Raw genomic sequence first — 19,656 nt, 5'->3', positions numbered from 1 at the left:
AAAAAGATGGAAAAATATTCCATCTTCTTCCAGTGGAGGAATAAACATTGTTAAAATATCTATGCTACCCAGAGCAATCTATACCTTCAATGCCATCCCGATCAAAATTCCAGTGACATTTTTCAAAGTGCTGGAACAAACAATCCTAAAATTTGTATGGAATCAGAAAAGACCCTGAATCACCAAGGAGATGTTGAAAAGGAAAAACAAAGCTGGGGACATCATGTTGCCCGATTTCAAGCTATATTACAAATCAGTGATCACCAAGACAGCATGGTACTGGCACAAAAACAGACATACAGACCAATGGAACAGAATAGAGAACCCAGATATGGACCCTCAACTCTCTGGTCAAATAATCTTTGACAAAGCAGGAAAAAACATGCAATGGAAAAAAGACAGTCTCTTCAATAAATGGTGCTGGGAAAATTGGACAGCCACATGGAGAAGAATGAAAACTTGACTATTCTCTAACACCACTCAGAAAGATAAACTCAAAGTGGATGAAAGACCTCAATGTGAGACAGGAATCCATCAAAATCCTAGAGGAGAACATAGGCAGTAACCTCTTTGACATTGGCCACAGCAACTTCTTTCAAGATACATCTCCAAAAGCTAGTGAAACAAAAGCAAAAATGAACTTTTGGGACTTCATCAAGATAAAAAGCTTCTGCACAGCAAAGGAAACAGTCAACAAAACAAAGAGGCAACCCACAGAATGGGAGAAGATATTTGCAAATGACACTACAGATAAAGGGCTGGTATCCAAAATCTATAAAGAACTTCTCAAACTCAACACCCAAAAAACAAATAATCAAGTCAAAAAGTGGGCAGAAGAGATGAACAGACACTTCTCTGAAGAAGACATACAAATGGCTAACAGACACATGAAAAAATGTTCATCATCATTAGCCATCAGGGAAATCCAAATCAAAACCACACTGAGATACCACCTTACACCAGTTAGAATGGCCAAAAGGGACAGGGAAAGAAACAACAAATGTTGGAGAGGTTGTGGAGAAAGGGGAACCCTCTTACACTGTTGGTGGGAATGCAAGTTGGTACAGCCACTTTGGAAAACAGTGTGGAGGTGCCTCAAAAATTTAAAAATAGAGCTACCCTATGACCCAGCAATTGCACTACTGGGTATTTACCCCAAAGACATAGATGTAGTGAAAAGAAGGGCCATATGCACCCCAATGTTCATAGCAGCAATGTCCGCAATAGCCAAACTGTGGAAAGAGCCGAGATGCCCTTCAACAGACAAATGGATAAAGAAGATGTGGTCCATATATACAATGGAATATTACTCAGCCATCAGAAAAGATGAATACCCAACTTTTACATCAACATGGATGGGACAGGAGGAGATTATGCTAAGCGAAATAAGTCAAGCAGAGAAAGTCAATTATCATATGGTTTCACTTATTTGTGGAACATAAGGAATAACATGGAGGACATTAGGAGAAGGAAGGGAAAAATGGGGAGGGAATTGGAGGGAGAGATGAACTATGAGAGACTATGGACCTGAGAAACAAACAGGGTTCTAGAGGGGAGGGGAGAGGGGGGATTGGTTAGCCCGGTGATGGGTATTAAGGAGGGCACGTACTGCATGGAGCACTGGGTGTTATACAAAAACAATGGATCGTGGATCACTACATCAAAAACTAATGATGTATTGTATGGTGACTAACATCATATAATAAAATTAAAAACTACAAAAATAAAAAATAAAAAATAAATGAAAAGGCCAATACACAAGCAAAGAAGCTCAGTTGATTTGCTTTCATATTTAAGGAAATAAAAATAAATATTATGAGACATCAATTTGTATCTATCGAAATATCATGAACTAAAATGTTTAACAATAGCTTGTGGTTGTGAAAGTAAGAGGAAACAGAATTGTTCAAACACTTTAAAACACTTTTGTTCAGAGTATGAATTGATATAATTAGAGAACAATTTGGCAGTATCTTTCAAAATTTGAAATGCATGACAGGATTTGGGAATTTTACTGCTGGTAATGTATTCTACAAATACACTACAACATATATGCAAAAAGTTTAGTTATATTTATTTATCATTTCACAATAACAAAATGAGGTGAATTGAAATCAACATAAGAGTTAAATTAGTATGTTTTATTCAAACAACGAAATACTATATGGCTGTTTAAAATAATGAACTAGACATTTTTGTTATTATTATATATGGAAAGATACAGGTAAATGAAAAATATTGCAGAAAAGAATGTATATCACTCCATTTGTGGTTAATTTTTATGAAATTGTATAGAAGATTCTAGAAATATATACAAGAACATATTAATAGTCATTGTCTCTGGGTAGTGGAAATATGGGATAAGAGGGAACTTCTACTTTAATTTTACGACCATCTGTAATGTTCGATATTACATCATGAATTTCTTTTTATTACTTTTATAGTAAAATCAAGCAGTAGCAATTTAAATAATGAATTAGCATTACTGTCTCATATTTTCCTCTAGATAATAATAATAGAGTGAAGCTGGTAGCTGATGCTAGTATTCCAGGATCGGATTATATTAATGCCAGCTATGTTTCTGTAAGTTGCTATATTTTTATGTTTTATATTCTTATAAACATAAATACTTCAATTATATTACTCTTCCAAATATTTTAAATCAGAAATTTGTTATAAACTCTATGGATTTTATGTGCCAATTCCTTACAACAACACTAGGTACCTCCATTTTATAGATGGGGAAATGGGGGCTCCTAATAGAGATTACAATTTACCAACAATCATTTCACTAATAAATGAAAGATATATAACTTCAAGCTTCATATCCCCAGGCCTTTCCACTATATACATTCTTTGTACACAAGGACAATGTCTGTCAGTCTCTCTTACAAAGAAAAAGACAAATAGTTATGTCCATACAATATAAAAATTTTATTCTCTTCCTGCCATCTAGATTTTCAGTCCTTGAAGGAGACTATGATGTCATGTTCTTCTTTGATCCTCAGTTACCTGTAGAATGTGCACTCCATTGTAGCTGCTCAAAAACTGTAAATGAACCAATGCGGGATGAATTGTGACATGCCTAATGTACTGGCACATTTTAGATAATAAATGCTTGTTGCATTAGATTAAAAATCGAATGAAACCAAAGTGTTTTAGGGATTTCTCTCTCTCCCTCTCCTTCCATATGGCTCTCTTACCCTCTCAATGCTCATCACTATCACAGGTACATAGAAACTTGAAATGCATCCACGATCTGCACTGAGGTTGACACATGGAATTGCCCTTGCCCTTGCAGTCATTAAATTCAACCATTCAGGGCGCCTGGGTGGCTCAGTTGGTTAAGCGACTGCCTTTGGCTCAGGTCATGATCCTGGAGTCCCGGGATCAAGTCCCACGTCAGGCTCCCTGCTCAGCAGGGAGTCTGCCTCTCTCTCTGACCCTCCCCCCTCTCATGCTCTCTATCTCATTCTCTCTCTCAAATAAATAAATAAAATAAAATAAAATAAAAAAAAAAATTCAACCATTCACCTCGAAACTGTTTCTGAAAAAATCCTGATAATTAGATGTTAGCCTCTCTTGGCATTGTTTCACCTACTTCCTCCTAAGGCAGATGATTCTATCTCTGAATAACTCCAATATACAATTGTTTTCTTAAAAACAAGATGTGCTCCCTTATATTTTCACCCACTGGCTTCAATTCTAACATATAGCAAAGTTAGCCATCCTTATCATGGTGACCCTATAGACACTTGAGGGTTTCCTCTAGTGTCCACAGCCTTATATTCTTTTCTTATTCGTAGGTCATCACTCCCAGGCCTGCCCTTTGGTTCCACTGGGACTCTGCTTCTGTGATGCTCCATCCTTTCCCCATTAATGTAACTTGTTCTGTGTCCCATTTCCTTGAGACCCCTGTTAAGAGGGAACATTTCTTTCTAAATTCTATATTGGTTGATAATGACTCCAAAATTGCAATCATATAGTGGGTCTTACTGTGAAAGGGATACGTCAAGGGAGAATTTAAGATTTCTTAATAGGGGAAATGAGGGAGGGTTTGGAGAAGTTAAAGCATCCTTTGAATTCCAGCCTATTTTTATGCAAGAAATTTAAGTCCATTTTGAAAAACCACACACATTTTCTATTGTGGTGACATGTTTTAGTCACTTATCAAATGATTGATTCCCTTGAAAACGTAATTCTTCTCTAGCGATTTTGGTGAAATCTTGTGCTTACTAATTTTCATTGCAGCCTAAACTCTGTAGCATGTTGAAGTTTTACTTTGATTTACAGAATGATGCATATATGCATTTAAATTTAATCAATGTGCTAATGATCATATGTTTTGTGATACTATAGAACAGGGCAAGGGCAAATGGTTGTATAAGTGATCTATTGATTTGTACCATTTTTATTCACTAATAAGTAGGTACAAAAGAACAACTCACATTCTCTAATGTTCAGTCAGGGTATAGGGTATGAATATGATTATAAAGGAAACTGACAGTTTTAGTAGGTGTAACTAAACCACATAGAGTTACATAAACAAAGGAATATTCATGAATACCCAGTGCTCCCTCTAAATATTATAGGTTGTCAGGAAACAGCCATAAGAAGATGATAATGCCGGATGAGCAATAAACTAAGAATTCTGAATATATATAGCCTGCTATAATCAAGTGATGTTGTAATACAATAAATCTTACAACAGAGTCACTATGACCCGTATGTAATGATATGCATAATCATTACTGAGCTGCATGCTAAGCAGGCCCAGATGGAAAGCACTCTACGTTAAGGCAGATTTCAGATTTGGAATGGAAGTATAGTGTTGCTCTTAGCTCTTGGGTAAATCTCCTTGGATTGGAATGCCAGGAACAGATGGGAATAGGAAAGCCATGATACCATAGTGGCCCTCACTTCGCCATCCCCAAATTCAGGCAGTCTTCCCTCAGAAGAGTGAAGGCTTCTCAGAAAGAAAAGTCTGATGCATCAATTCCCTCTGCCTTCCCAGTTTTGTTCCATGGCACCTCCATCTGAAAGTTCATGAACACTTGTTCCAGGAGCAAAAGAGAGAGGCCATCTACAAATGGAACATCTCAGGGTGCTAGAGGAAGAAGGGAGGACAACTATAATGGGAGGTAGGGAAGAAAACAAAATAACTAGTCTTCAGATGGAAAAGCTAAAGAACTCAAGTCTGGGGAAAGGAAAAGGGAAAAGTGATATACTTTAAGTACATCTGTGAGATGTACCCCTTTAAGATTGGGAAACTCCAGGCCAGGGTCTGCAACTAGATTAATACATCTTTATCTCTCTGCCTTTGGCTGTCCTTGTGAATTGTGCTCCCGTAGCTAGTACTCACAGGGAGCTTGGAACATTTTGATGATGGATGGACTGTGGGAGAGAGGTAGGGAGAGAAAGAGATACTGCATCCTTGTAAACAGCCACTAACTTTACAAATGAGTTTAGAAAGGTTTTCAAGAGAATTAACAATAAAAACATTATGTAAATGAGACAAGAGAAAGACACCAAACCCTCATAATTATCTCTACTTGAGATGCCTGAAATTACTTTAACCTGAGAGATTTTTACCATAATTAAAAATTAAAGATTAGGGGTGCCTGGATGGCTCAGTCATTAAGCTTCTGCTTTCGGCTCAGGTCATGGCCCCAGGGTCCTGGGATCGAGCCCTGCATTGGCCTCCCTGCTTGGCCGGAAGCCTGCTTCTCCCTTTCCCACTCCCCCTGCTTGTGTTCCCTCTCTCGCTGTGTCTCTCTCTGTCAAATAAATAAATAAAATCTTTAAATTAAAAAAAAAATTAAAGATTAAAGGCCATGATGCAAATGAGCTGTAATAGCATCAGAAATATCAGAATTGTTCCCACATTGATGAATATTATAGTACCAAAGGACATTTAGTCCCTGAGAAAGGGAGATGACCAGGAGAAACATTTTATAAATTGATTCCTGTTAATTGTCTTCATCCTTGAAACACTTTCTTCATTTTGCCTCCAGGACATCATTCTCTCGGTTTTCCATCTACAGCTTTGACTCTTTCATCTCAGTGCCATTGGTTTTCTGTTTTCTCCTCCACGACCAAACACTTGAATTATCTAGAGCCCAATCCTTGAATTTACTGATTCTTTCCAAATTAATTTCCTTGATAATTTCATCCATTCTTGTGTTTTAACTGAGATCTGTGTGATGATTACTTTCAAATTTATGTTTCCAGTTTGGATTTGTTCCTGAATTCCAAACTCATATACCCAATTGCCTTCACGATATTCCCACTTGGATTTCAAGTTTAATAGGGCCATAATGAATTCCTAATTTTCCCTTCAAACCTGCATATCCCAAAGTCTTCCCAATCTTCCTTTGAAATTTTTACTGATTCTTATACCCAATATCCAATGCATCAACAAATTCTATTGACTCTGTCTTCAAAATATATCCAGATCCTGTCACTTCTCACCATCCCCCTGTTATCACCCAAACTACCCCCTTGGTTGGATCATTGCAAAAATCTTCTAGCTGTTCTCCTCCTTGCACCTTTTAACCCTGGTTAAAAGGCTGGTCTTATAGAAATCAGAGCAAAACTGTTAAACCATACACTCTATATGTTCAAAACCTTTCAACAGGTTTCTAGATCATCCCAAGTAAAAACCAAAATCTTGCAATTACCTCTTAGGACCTAAAGCACCCTTACCCTCCCTCCTCTGTTCATTCTTATGTCATCTTCTATAACTGTCCCCTCCTCGTTTACTCCACTCTAGCCATTTGGTGTTCATAGAAGATTCTAGACACATTTTTCCTTTAATGTTGTTACACTTGACTTTCTACCAGGAACACTTGCCCACAAATCCTGCAGAGCTTACTCCCTTACTTCTTCAAGTCTTTCCTAAGATATCACCAGTGACTCTTTTCTGAACATCCTATTTTCTAAAGCCCTCTCTCATAGCACTTACCACTTTTAAAAGTTCTATGTAACTTGCTTATTTAACAGACTTAATGGACTTAATGTCTATCTCTCCTATTATATAATAAATAAAAAATATAAATATCAATATATTCATTTATATAAATATAAAGAATATAAAATAAATAAGTGGGAATTTTAGTGTCTTTTGTCAGTGATGAATCCCCAATCCCTAGGACAGTGCCTGGCACACAGTAGAAACTCATAAATATTATTTCAATGGAGGAATGTACATATTTTAATACTGAAAGAAATCACCAAAATATTAATGGTACTTCATTCTGGATAGTGAGATTGTGGGTGAATTCCACATTCTATTATATATTTTATAACTAGTATATTTTTACCTGTTGCTCAAAAACAAAAAAACACTGTATATGTAAATGTTGATTTAATGTTGCAATTATATCCTTTTAGGGCTACTTATGTCCAAACGAATTTATTGCCACTCAAGGTCCATTACCAGGAACTGTTGGGGATTTTTGGAGAATGGTGTGGGAAACCAGAGCGAAAACATTAGTAATGCTAACGCAGTGTTTTGAAAAAGGGCGGGTAAGTTATCGGAAAATCTTTTCACAAGATGTTATTTTACAGTTGTCTTAATATATGTGTGACAATTTCAGCTAATACTGCGAGTTATCAATAATTTGGACATCTATAAGGCAGTTTTAACTTCGTAGCAATAACTGTGATATATAGATCAATATAACAATGGTTCTTACGACTGGTGATTTTCTCTGAATACAGACCAGATGCCATCAGTATTGGCCAGAGGACAACAAACCAGTTACCGTCTTTGGAGATATAGTGATTACGAAGCTAATGGAGGACGTTCAAATAGATTGGACCATCAGGGATCTGAAAATTGAAAGGGTAAAAAAAAGGCAAGGGAGGGGAACACAATAGTAAATATGAATGCTCTAAATGTCTAAAAGTAAAATTAATTTCTAGAACTGTCCCTTGCAGCAATATAAACACTCTGTGGTATCATCTGTTTGCAAGCTTTTTTATTGTTTCCATTCATACCGGAAGGTAATTTGCTTTATTGTAGCTATAATAGAAGATCTATCTTGCAGGAAATCATGAAACACATAGTTTCTTCTGTTTGGTAAATATTTTTAAAAGAGCACCTTCAAAAGATAGGACATCAGCTGCCTTACACCTTCATTGTGGTACTTTAATAATCGTATCATGCTTCTTTCATCTGTCACGTTACCTAGCATGGAGATTACATGACTGTTCGACAGTGTAACTTTACTGCTTGGCCTGAGCATGGGGTCCCGGAAAACAGTGCCCCTCTAGTTCACTTTGTAAAATTGGTTCGAGCAAGCAGAGCACATGACAACACACCCATGATTGTTCACTGCAGGTAAGGAAGATACTTTCAGAACCTTATATGAAACACTAGAAATGGTCTTTAAAGTCAGTGTGGTCTTTTTATTATCATGATACCGTTGATTATTTTCTGGCAGGATGCTAATGTAGCTTCATTCCAACTCCCAGTTTTCAGATGTTTTACTGGTTATAATGGAACAAATTTTAGTTTTATAAGAGGTTAGATGGCAAAAATAAAATGAGTAGTGAAGGTGTCTTAAAGCAAGGGAAAGTATCTAACTGGTAAGGGAATCTTCCTCAACTCTTGACTGGATTATGCCCTCTCAGAGGAAAGTCTTTAATTTTTTTTTTTTTTAACTGTAGCCCTTCATTGATAGGTGTGTGTGTGTGTGTGTGTGTGTGTGTGTGTGTGTGTAGGATTTTAAGAATTTTACAAACAAACATCTGATCCTTTATTATTACAATTGGCATTAGTCTACTACCATAATTTAAATTTTTTTTGTAAAAGCAAATTTTTAGATTTGTATTGTAAAGAATAAAAGAAAATGAACTTTATAATGAAGATCAAATTAAGTGACCAACCCAACTACGACAACAATTTTTTACAAACTTCAGCTAACACACCTCTTCCTTTGACTAGCTCTTTGAACATGGTTAAGAAGTTTTTCTCCGCTTTATTTTCATTGGTATTTAACACTCTAAGAAATAAAACTCAAGGTTGTTTAGAATTCAGAGTTTTTTCTGGACAGATGGATTTGATTGTTTTCTAACATAATAAATCTAAATAAGTCTCAACCTGAGTCTCTTCAACAATTAGTTTGTAAATTAGAGAAAAAAGTAGGTAATAATACACTATTTTATGATTTTGCTTACATGAGATACCTAGAATGGGTAAATTCATAGAGACAGAAAGTAGAATTGTGGTTGCCAGGGACTCAAGGGAGAGAGAGAAGGGTGGTTATTATTTAATGGGTACATTGTCTAATTCGTTGTTTAATGAGAACGTCTGTTTGGGATGATGAAGAAGTTCTAGAAATGGATGGTGGTGACAGTTACACAGCATTGTGAATGTGCTTAACACCAACTGAGTTGTGTACTTAAGAATGCTTAAAATGGTAAATTTTATGTTATGTATCCTGTACTGCAATAAAAAAATTTAAGTAACAGTATCTTAGTCACATTATTAATTAATACATTACTAATTATAATAATTCCAATAATTAATTGATAATTTTTCTAACAGGTATATACTATAATTAATGTGGTTAACGATGCAAGAAAATATCAATCCATCCAAATTTTTACTCTTATTTAGAGGAAAAAATTCACTATGTAATTTAAACAATTATATATTTTCTGGGAATATTGTGGATTTTTTTTTAATTATAAGGGTAATACATAAATGCTTGCTCATTATGAAATATCTAAATAGTGCTTAGATTTAAAAAGCATATAGAACAAAAGATAAAAGTGTCATTTTTACCCTCCCAATTCCATTTCCCCCTCCCTATACATAACATTTTCAACAGAATAGTATATAGTGTAAATAGAGTAACAGTTTGCTTCTAAAGTCGGTGATTGCTTTTAAGCTGGGTCATTGATGATTCAAACCTCTAATGGAAAGTAGCTGCCTTCAGCTTCTCTGTATCTTATATGTACACTGCCACTGATATTAAAGTCTGTTAGAAAAGTACCTAATATTAGCCCTGTAGCCTCAAACAGAGCAGAGAGCAGAGAATAGCTACACTGTAGTAAACAGCATAACGTGTAAACTTATTAAATCACTATGTTGTGCACCTGAAACTAATGTCACATTGTGTGTCAACTATACTTTAATCCATAATAAAAAAGAGAGGGAATCTCCTTCTTTGTGATTGAAATGGATAAAAGAGTTCAGAAAAAAGTATGTTCATATTAATAATTCCCTTTCAGTATCATTGAAAACTGTCTACTAAATGTTTATCTCTAACTCCAACTTCTCACCTCAACTCAGACATACATTTAACTGCCAATTCGATGTGACAACCTGAGTGACCATAAAACTCTGAAAATTTGGTGTGTCTAAAACAGAACGCTTGATTCAATCTCCAAACTCACTCCTCCTTCTCATCCCCCATCTTGGTAAAGGGCAGATCCCTTCTGTGTGGCGCCCAAACCCTGGAGGCATCCTTGACTCTGCTCTTCCTCTCACATTCCAGGGCAGCCATGCATCAGACACTCTGATGTCTTGCCCCTCTTACCTCCCCACTGCACTCTCCTGGCTCTTCTTCAAACACACAGAACAAATCTCTTCTCCCCCCAACTCCCTCGGGCTGCAGTGCATCCCCCCCCAAATACCCACACTGTGTGCTCCCTCTTGCAAGTTTCTTTTCAAATATTACATAATCAGAGATGCCTTCTCCCTAACCTGATTTATCTTTCTTCATAGCACTTATTACTGCCAGGCACATTCTATGCATGTTTGCTTAGTTGTGTACTGTCCTTCTCTGTCCTCTAGAGAGTAAGCTCCATAAGTGCAGGGACCTTGTATTGTTGTTCACAGCTGTACCCCAGATGCCTAGGACAGGGTCTGACACTCAAGGTATATTGACTGATGTCATGACAGATTACACTGTTCAACATATGTGTATATGTGTTGCCAAAATCGAATTTATTTTGTAATGCTCATTCTTTCTTATATGGTTGAACCACGGGATATTGCTAAGATATTTCTTACCTACAAAAATGGCACTTTTATGTTATTCAAAGTAACATTTGTAAGACTAAGTGACCTTCCACATGTCTTTTGTTGTTCTTTTTATATTTACTTCCTAGGTTAACCATTCAAATACCAAGATTCTTGTCCTTCTAATGGGAATTTCTGCATAAATCTTGTCAAGTTTATCAATTCACAGTTTCTATGGAACACATACCTGTCCCTGGGTATTAAACTAATTTCTTAAAAGGAAATAGCTTTTCAATTTTATTATCTATAAGAAGTAAAAAAAAAATCTAAAAAGAAAGTGAAAAGAACACATGAAAGATTGCCAATAAATACAGAGAAAATGCTATAGGGCTAAACAGTGGATGTTTTTAATGTTTAGCATTTCTATCGGTAATCAAAAATATGTTCAGTACAAAGTTTCTGGTGTTAAGAATTCTCAACAATTTTTAAAAAGACTTTATTTATTTGAGAGAGAGCGAGCGAGAGAGAACATGAGCTGGGGGAGGGGCAGAGGGAGAGGGACAAGCAGACTCCCTGGGGAGCAGGGAACCAGGACCCTGGGATCATGACCTGAGCCAAAGACAGACACTTAACTGACTGAGCCACCCAGACGCCCCAAGAATTTTCAACAATTATTTTAAAATTCTTCTCTATACTTCTCCAACTACACCCCTTATAATATTATGAAAGAAGAGGAAAAGTTCAACTGGTAAAAAACAAACAAACAAAACAAAACCTCACACATTTGATAGAGTGCTAATGTTAATCATCTTGATCTATCTAAACAGTCTTAGTAACAATACAAATCTAAAGACACTGGAAAAAAAAAAGTTCGTCCAAATAAGAAAAGGACCTGTTTGGAATTTATTACTACCATAGTTCACTTTCTTCATCACTATCAACATGAACAGACTTCTGCTGAACAACATTCATATAATTTTACTCTTCCTGCAGTGCTGGAGTTGGAAGAACTGGAGTTTTTATTGCTCTGGACCACCTAACACAACATATAAATGACCACGATTTTGTGGATATATATGGATTAGTAGCAGAACTGAGAAGTGAAAGAATGTGCATGGTCCAGAACCTGGTAAGTTATCTAACATCTTGTGCAATGTCAGCTCTGGAATTTCTACAAGGGAGTCTCTCAATGGCAGCAGTCTGGTTGGGCATGGACTTGAAACTTTATTTGCAGAGCAGACACCCTCTTTTTCAACATGATAAACCTCCTAGAGGGGAAGGGTTTTGGGAAGCGCATTCCACGAGGCACAGTCACCCCTCAGCACTGTTAGTGACTGCTCATCCTAGCTCGTTTATACTGATAGGCATATAGAAAGTATTTCAGAAATTGAGGTCTTTAGTGTTTGGCAAATGTGGGAAGCTCAGGAAATGCATCAAATCAATTTCTTTTATAAACATGCTGAATGTTATATTTGAAAAAGTTTAAAATATTGACTGTTATGGGGTACTATGTATTTCTCTTGTCCATATTTATCCCTGTTGTATACTAATAACAATTGTCATAGCATCTTATCAACTAACTCCCTGGGAGTTTTTTTGTTTCATTGTTTTAGTTTAAAGGCAAAAACATTTATAAAATATAGAGATTTTTCTTCATTAAAAAAATCACATAGTATAATGGTAATGAGACTAAAAACCTTACATTGAGTGTCTAGTGAGTTCCATCTTCTATAATAATCCTTTATATGTATTATCTTATTTAATCCTTTGTTTGTAAAGCAGTATCAATAAAACTAATCACCAGACTAGGTATTATTGGCTTTGCTTTACAAATAAAGAAGCAGATGTTCTATTCAAAGAATTTAAGTGATATTTCAAGATTATACAATTAATGTTTGAGAACCAAAATTTAAACCCAAGAGTGTCTAACTATAATATGTAAGATGTTTCTCTCTGTATATTTGGATTGATATTTCTATACTCTTCAAACGGAAGTTTTCTCACAGTAAATATATAGATCTGCTATAAGAGTGTTTTCCACAATACCTACTAGAAAACTCATATAGCATCAGAGTTGTTAAGGGTGTGAGAAAACAGGTTCTTTGCTAAAAATAAGTTTGAAAAGAAGTTAAACTAATCTTAGAATTTCTTAAAGCCTCTATGCGAGTGTACGTTGAGAGTTATATTGAGCCCTTGTGAGCATCATTTCCCAAAATTACATGATTGTGAAATCCTTGAATTTCTTTTGACCCAGAATCTATAATGCCATGTAGGGGAACATTAATGTTCTTAGGAAGATGCTGCTCTAGACTAGAGACATCTAAACTTTGTGGACTGCACAAACCCTTTCAGGAAGAATGTTTGAGCATTCAACTCCAATAACTCTATATTTATTTTTTAAATGTAGATTGAAAATTATGTAAATTATAAAACATATACAAAATGAGAAATAGAAAACATGAGATGAAGATCAAATAAGCAGTATTTTGAAATCTTACTAATTGTGATGCCTTCATATTATCATTAAGATAGTGATACATAGCACAGGATAATTCTGTTTCAATAGTGATTTTAAATATATATATTCTAAGTTATTTATAATTTTTTAAAAAGTGATCTAGCTTTTTGTCAGATTTCCTTATATTATTGTTCTTTTACCTCATAGGATGGCTATGAATTTATTCTAGAAGCACAAAGAACATCAGCCCTGCCGTTTCCTTGTCATTCATTTGGGCTTACATGATAAATATTACCTTCAATCCATGGTCTCTTTGTAGGAATCTTTTTAAGCCTCTGCAATTTTGTGATGGTTAGGTAAAACTAGGCAATGTAATCCATATGCATTCCCCTATACGCTAAAGGGGGAAAAGGAGTGAAGTATCACTCTTCCCTTGGGGTACTTCAGAAATAGAACATAACTTGTGACCAGGGTTGACTTCTGTATGTGCAGCCTGGGCAATGTCACAGGGCCCCATGCTCAAAAGGGCACTGCACTTTAGTGTTTGCTGTCACTGTCTTGAAAATCTTTAATTATTTTTGAGGGAGGAAACACTCATTTTCATTTTGCAGTGGGCCCACAAATTAGGTAGCTTGTTCTCAATTATAAGGGTTTCAATATCAATCCAACTGTTAACCATTATTAACACCCCAATTCTTTCTTATTTTTGTTAACAATAAGAATAAACAGAAAGCTAACATTTTCCTCCCATGTCCCTAGATTACACATGTGCACAAGTGCTCAGTGTTCTTGACATTGATCAAGATTGGTTGGCTCTTTTAGATAGGATAGAGGGTGGGCCAGATCAGGATCTTGTTTCTTTCTAGAAACTAGAGTCACTCTTCAGGTAATAAAAGTTGAAAATATTTTGCCACGCTCTATAATTTTGCGGAACTGAACTTTGTAAAGAGTGTGTTCAAGAATGCCTGTTAATAATTTCACACAATTTAGTACGCAATATATGCTCTAAACTTCATACATTGTGCTTGTTTAAGCAGCCCAAGCAATATGTTACAGTTGGGTAAGGGAATGGAAAGAGCATGAATTTTGAAGTCAGAGAATTGAGTTACGATTTCAGCTCAGCTTCTTAATTAACTGCTGGCTCTGTGACTTGTTTAATTAGCCCCTTTGAGTTATTTCTCTTTTGTAAAATAGCCATGTTATACTTCTCACACACTTATGGTCAGCATTAAATAAGAGAAACTGTCTAAAGCACCAAACATGCGGTCAACGCCCAGCATGTAGTAAATGTCTGACAGAATTCTGCTGGATTCCCTCCTTGCTGAAAAGCTGGTACTCAGAAGCTCTCTTTGACCTGACTTCCTTCCCAGAAGTTTTGCTCTTTACCATCTTTTCTCTCTGATGATAAAAAGGGAAATGACCACAGTCCTTGGCTCCAGCCCTTACAAACCAGTATTGCCTTGCACAAGAGTGGTTTCTTATTTTCCTCTGTTGCACTTGGGAATGATTGCAGTTTCGATGAAGAATGCTGTCTCAGCACATCCTACAGTAGCCATGGGCAGGGGTGAGGAGGTGGGAACCTCAGAATATATTACCCCTAAAAGGCTGCTCTGGGGACATAGCCCAGACCCAGGAGAGAACTTTGAGCTCTTTCACTGTCTCCCAAAAAACAGTTCATAGCAGCCTCCAGAACTTTCTGAGAGAATAGTCCTCAGTGAGATAACATCCTGAGCTGCTATCAGTCCCTCAAATAAGGGTTAATCTGGATGAGTCCCTTTCCTGCTCTGGTTTTCCTAGAAATTTACTGATGTGAAGTCTTAGGGTAGAAGAAAAAAAAAGCTAATATACTTGGGTTGCCTAGTTTTTTGCCAGGCACTTTACATATAGTAAGTTCTTTAAATATCACAACATAGGCGTTATGATCTCCCGGATGAGGAAGCTAAACATCAGACAAGTTTCATTCTTAAGGTATGGTGATTATCTAAGGCAGGAACTGGAACTGAGCCCTCCACTGCCTCTTTGGCAATAACACACCATGACAGAGGGATCTTGGAAAATAGAGTCCTGCCCTGTGGAGCCCAGCCTGGCCTGCTGGCAGAGTTTGCACCCATCATTCTTTCCAGTGGAGAAAATGAGATGGGACAGTCTGAAGCTTCACATATCAAATGTGACTTCAAATTCACATGTGATTTGTAAAAACTACCCAAACTCATCAATTCAAATGATTATTGTTTTTAAAGAAATTATATCGGGTCCATATATTTCTGCCAATAATGTTATTCATTGTGTGACATATATTTGAAAAACACTTTTTTAGAATTACCTTGAGAAGTAGTTTACTAGCAATTTCAACGGGATTTTCATTACTGTATAACGACACTTCCTTTCTTCCCAAAATTGGATCATGTAACTTGATCGTCCACTCACTGACAAAACTTAATCCCTGATGACTTCTGAATGTTCTCCAAATGAAATCCTTCCTTAAATGGTAAAGGTTGGCTACTTGTGAGAATTAAATGATACTGAGTCAACAAACATTTGTTATGTAACTACTACATGCCAGACCCTATTACAGGTAATCGGAAAAGAGCAGTGAATGTGACAGAGTTCTGCCCTCCCAGAACTGACACTCTGCTGAGGAGATGTTTGTGGAAACATTTTGTAATTCTTGAAGAAATAAATACTCGTAATAATGACCAACAGTTTCTGAAACCAGTTTCAGTAGAGGAGTTCCAAAAAGGGTTTGAGATACAGTAGCAATAGATATGAATATATAGCTCTGAAGATAGTCACTTTAGAGGACATCCTATTTAAATCAATTGTCAATATACATATGTATATGATAATATGTAATATATAGTATAAATATTCGATTATGTTCCTTTAACATCAGTTATGTTTCCTGTGTAAAAAGGAGGGTGATTTTCTATTACTTAAACTTAAGTACCTTTGGGAAAGTCCAAACTCAGAAATGCTAACAGGTTATTGAATTATATTGAAAAAACTTAAAGAACCTAGATGGTACTGAATTTAGCTTAAACGTTCAGATGAAATGTTAGGAGTCCTTGTCCAGGACCTGGGTGTTTGGATATTTCAGTGATCAACTGCCTTGTACTTAAAAATAAAGACCAGATATTTGACATTAAGTAGGCCAAATGTCAGGTGATTAACAGAATTGTCGAACATATTTTAAACGTGCTGATGGTGTATAGATATGTTTACTCACAGATAGTGAAAGCAAATGTATCATCTGCATTCCAATAGCCATTCTGATCATTCTAACAAGATAACTATTTATAAGGAAAATTACTCATTTAGACCTAACAGGAAAAAGGAAATTCATAAACAGATTTAAATAACCTAATTTGCCACTTTTTTATAATCACAGCAAGCCAAAACAAAGTAGCATGGGGTTTTGCAATGCTAAGTATTAAAACAAAACAAAACAAAACAAAACAAAAACTTGAAGCTACAGGAAGCCATAGGAATTTAGAAAACCTGATGTTTGAGATGGTACAAAATCATTTATATACATGGTAAATTCTGTGCTTCTCGCTTAGCTATCTAACATTTTTAAATTCAGCATTACTTTTCACTGTGACAGTATAGCTCCCTTTATAAGAAAAGTAATTTTTTGAAATAATTTTTAAAAATCCACCCCACCCATTTATTTAACACTCTTTCTTTGGTGTCTAGGCACAGTATATCTTTTTATACCAATGCATTCTGGATCTCTTATCAAGTAAAGGAAGTAATCAGCCTATCTGTTTTGTTAACTATTCAGCACTTCAGAAGATGGACTCTTTGGATGCCATGGAAGGTAAACAGAGGCAACGTGTACCAGTTTACTAGTGTACCAGGAGCATTGATTTAATAATAACCACATGATAAAAATGTTTTAGAAGCTTGGTTAATGCACATAACAAATTTTTATTATTCTTCTCTAATCCAAGTTAGGGTAATAGCCTCTGTATCTGCACTCTATTTTTGCCATGAAACATTTAAATCTTTTGAACTGGTAATTTCAGTTCTCTCTTGTGACATGTTACTTTATGTTATAGGTGATGTTGAGCTTGAATGGGAAGAGACCACCATGTAAATATCCAGACCAAAGATTACAACTGGAAGATATTTTCAAATCCCAGGGGCCAAAATTTCCCCCTTACTCTTCTGAATTGAAATGCGCAACCTTAAAGAAAGCTCTATGTTTCTGTTACTGTGCCTTACTAAATGGATTGACATTTTAGGAATAGCTCTAGGAAATAGCTAATTCAGGATAGTCATTTTGTTTTGTACGGAATAAATAGGCATTGAAAATGTTTAAGAAAAGAGATCCCAGAGATTTTTGAAGTCTTCCATATTTTTGGAATGAGCCAAATAGAAAATGATCATTAGATTAGCATGAATGTTTCCAGGTAAATTTTCCCCACATATTGGATCGAATCTTGAACAAGAATTGTAAATGTTGATTCGGTCGTGTTATTTTGGCCTCCAGGGTGTTAACGTTCCTTGTGCATGACTTCCAGGACTGTCCTAATGCTCTGTACTTCCATGTACACCCCTGGGTTTTGAATCCTCTGTTTTATGAGTGCTGAGATATCATCTCGGGATCTCCAACAGCTGAACAGTAACCCCTTGACACTGCCGGGATTACTCAGCCTTTATACAACACACAGTAGCTCTTCAGGGACACTTAGGGCTATTTAAGTTGCTTTGTGATCTTTAGTTTGAAAAACAAAAAGAAAAATGCAACAGCGCGACTGCTCATAGGAAGCTGTAGAGTACTTTGTACTGTCTACATTTGTACCTTTTTCAGGATAAGTTGTACCACTCTGCTGTATGATTAAATACATGGTTAAATGTGTCAGAGTATTTGTCTATTAGATGTCTGTGCAACCTAATATTGATAGTTTTGGAAGGTCTCTTGGGCAGAAATGTATGATGTATGGCAAGTTGGTAAACTAATGATATGCTGCTGTGGTACCAACAGAAATTTCTGAATAGATTACATAAAAGGATCTTTTTTCATCTCCCAAGGTAGATCATGGAGGTGTGTATTTGGTGGAACTGCAAAAAAGGTATTAACCAGGTTGTAGCAAATTAGAGATTTTTTCTTAACATATTTCAACCTCCTTTTTGTTAGATAGTGACAATGTACTAAGTAATTTTGAACTATATAAAATTATTTTGTCATAGATTTCAATTAAGGATCATAAAATGAAATAGTATCAGTTATTCTATTTCTTCTATGGTAAGAATTACACCTTATGCTTATTTCTGCTGACATATACATATAGGAAATGTGATGGCCAATAAAATTAAATTTTAAGGAATTGAGTTACTTTGCAGCATGATTCAGAGGTCCTTTTAAGTATAAAGTTTATTTTATATCACATATTGAGGTATAATTGATAATTACCTTAAATAATATAATGCAGTAAATTATATATATGTATAATATAGTACTAGAGTATGATATATTTAATTAACATTCAATCATTTCCCAAGGTAACCATCAGTAGTAAGATATTTTAAAATCAAATTTATTTCCCAAGAAATTAAATTCTTTAATCTTATAAGCAGTCCTGCTTCTTGTTTTTTCATGGCAAAGCAGTGTAATAATAAAATCCACTATTGTACACAACCAACTTTATTCTATAGAAAGTTACAGAAAACAGTAAAAAATGAGAATTCTAAAAGATTTAAGTTGGAGTAGAAGCCCTTCAGTTTCCTTTATGTATCAGTCAATGAAAAAGTGTGGTGCGCCAGTACTTATGAATATGGGTTTTTTTAATTCATGGAAGACAGCCTTTGGAAAGTACTGGTGAGGTTACTTTTTAATGTATTAAATAATAAGAAAATAAACAGTTCAATCTACAGGCCAGCCCACTCTTTACAATATCTGTATAAACAGATGTGTACAGCATAGAGTTGCAGGTTTGACCCATATGTGTATGCATATATGTGTGTACAAAACAGAGTTTTAATGTAAGACCTCTTCTAAAACAGTGCTAGTCAAACTCTAATGTGTATACAGACACCTAGGGATTGTGTTAAAATGCAGACTTTCAGTAGATCTAGGGTAGGATCTGAGATTCTTCACTTCTAGTAAGTACTCAAGTTATAATACCACTGCCTGATCTCAGGTCATACATTGAATAGCAAATCTCTAAAAGACATTAAGATCAGAATAATTTCATGTCCACCTGAAATTATTTGAAAC

The 19,656-nt window shown here is 35.6% G+C and overlaps 1 protein-coding gene across 1 annotated transcript in view; it reads left to right on the top strand.

Annotated features, from left to right (window-relative positions):
• Nucleotides 1-17,532, top strand: part of PTPRQ (protein tyrosine phosphatase receptor type Q) — a 201,427-nt gene extending 183,895 nt beyond the window's left edge. Inside the window, exons 39-45 of the mRNA XM_044914755.1 lie at nucleotides 2,507-2,583; nucleotides 7,393-7,527; nucleotides 7,723-7,848; nucleotides 8,196-8,344; nucleotides 11,969-12,104; nucleotides 17,130-17,253; nucleotides 17,495-17,532. Coding sequence (XP_044770690.1) covers nucleotides 2,507-2,583; nucleotides 7,393-7,527; nucleotides 7,723-7,848; nucleotides 8,196-8,344; nucleotides 11,969-12,104; nucleotides 17,130-17,253; nucleotides 17,495-17,532 — 785 coding nt within the window. The remainder of the gene's footprint in view (nucleotides 1-2,506; nucleotides 2,584-7,392; nucleotides 7,528-7,722; nucleotides 7,849-8,195; nucleotides 8,345-11,968; nucleotides 12,105-17,129; nucleotides 17,254-17,494) is intronic.
• The last annotated feature ends 2,124 nt before the right edge of the window (nucleotides 17,533-19,656 follow it).

Source organism: Neomonachus schauinslandi, chromosome 5 (genome assembly GCF_002201575.2).
Source record: "Neomonachus schauinslandi chromosome 5, ASM220157v2, whole genome shotgun sequence".
NCBI classification, from domain to species: domain Eukaryota; kingdom Metazoa; phylum Chordata; class Mammalia; order Carnivora; family Phocidae; genus Neomonachus; species Neomonachus schauinslandi.
The sequence above is the reverse complement of the archived record's forward strand: the minus strand, read 5'-3'. Positions and strand labels throughout refer to the sequence as shown.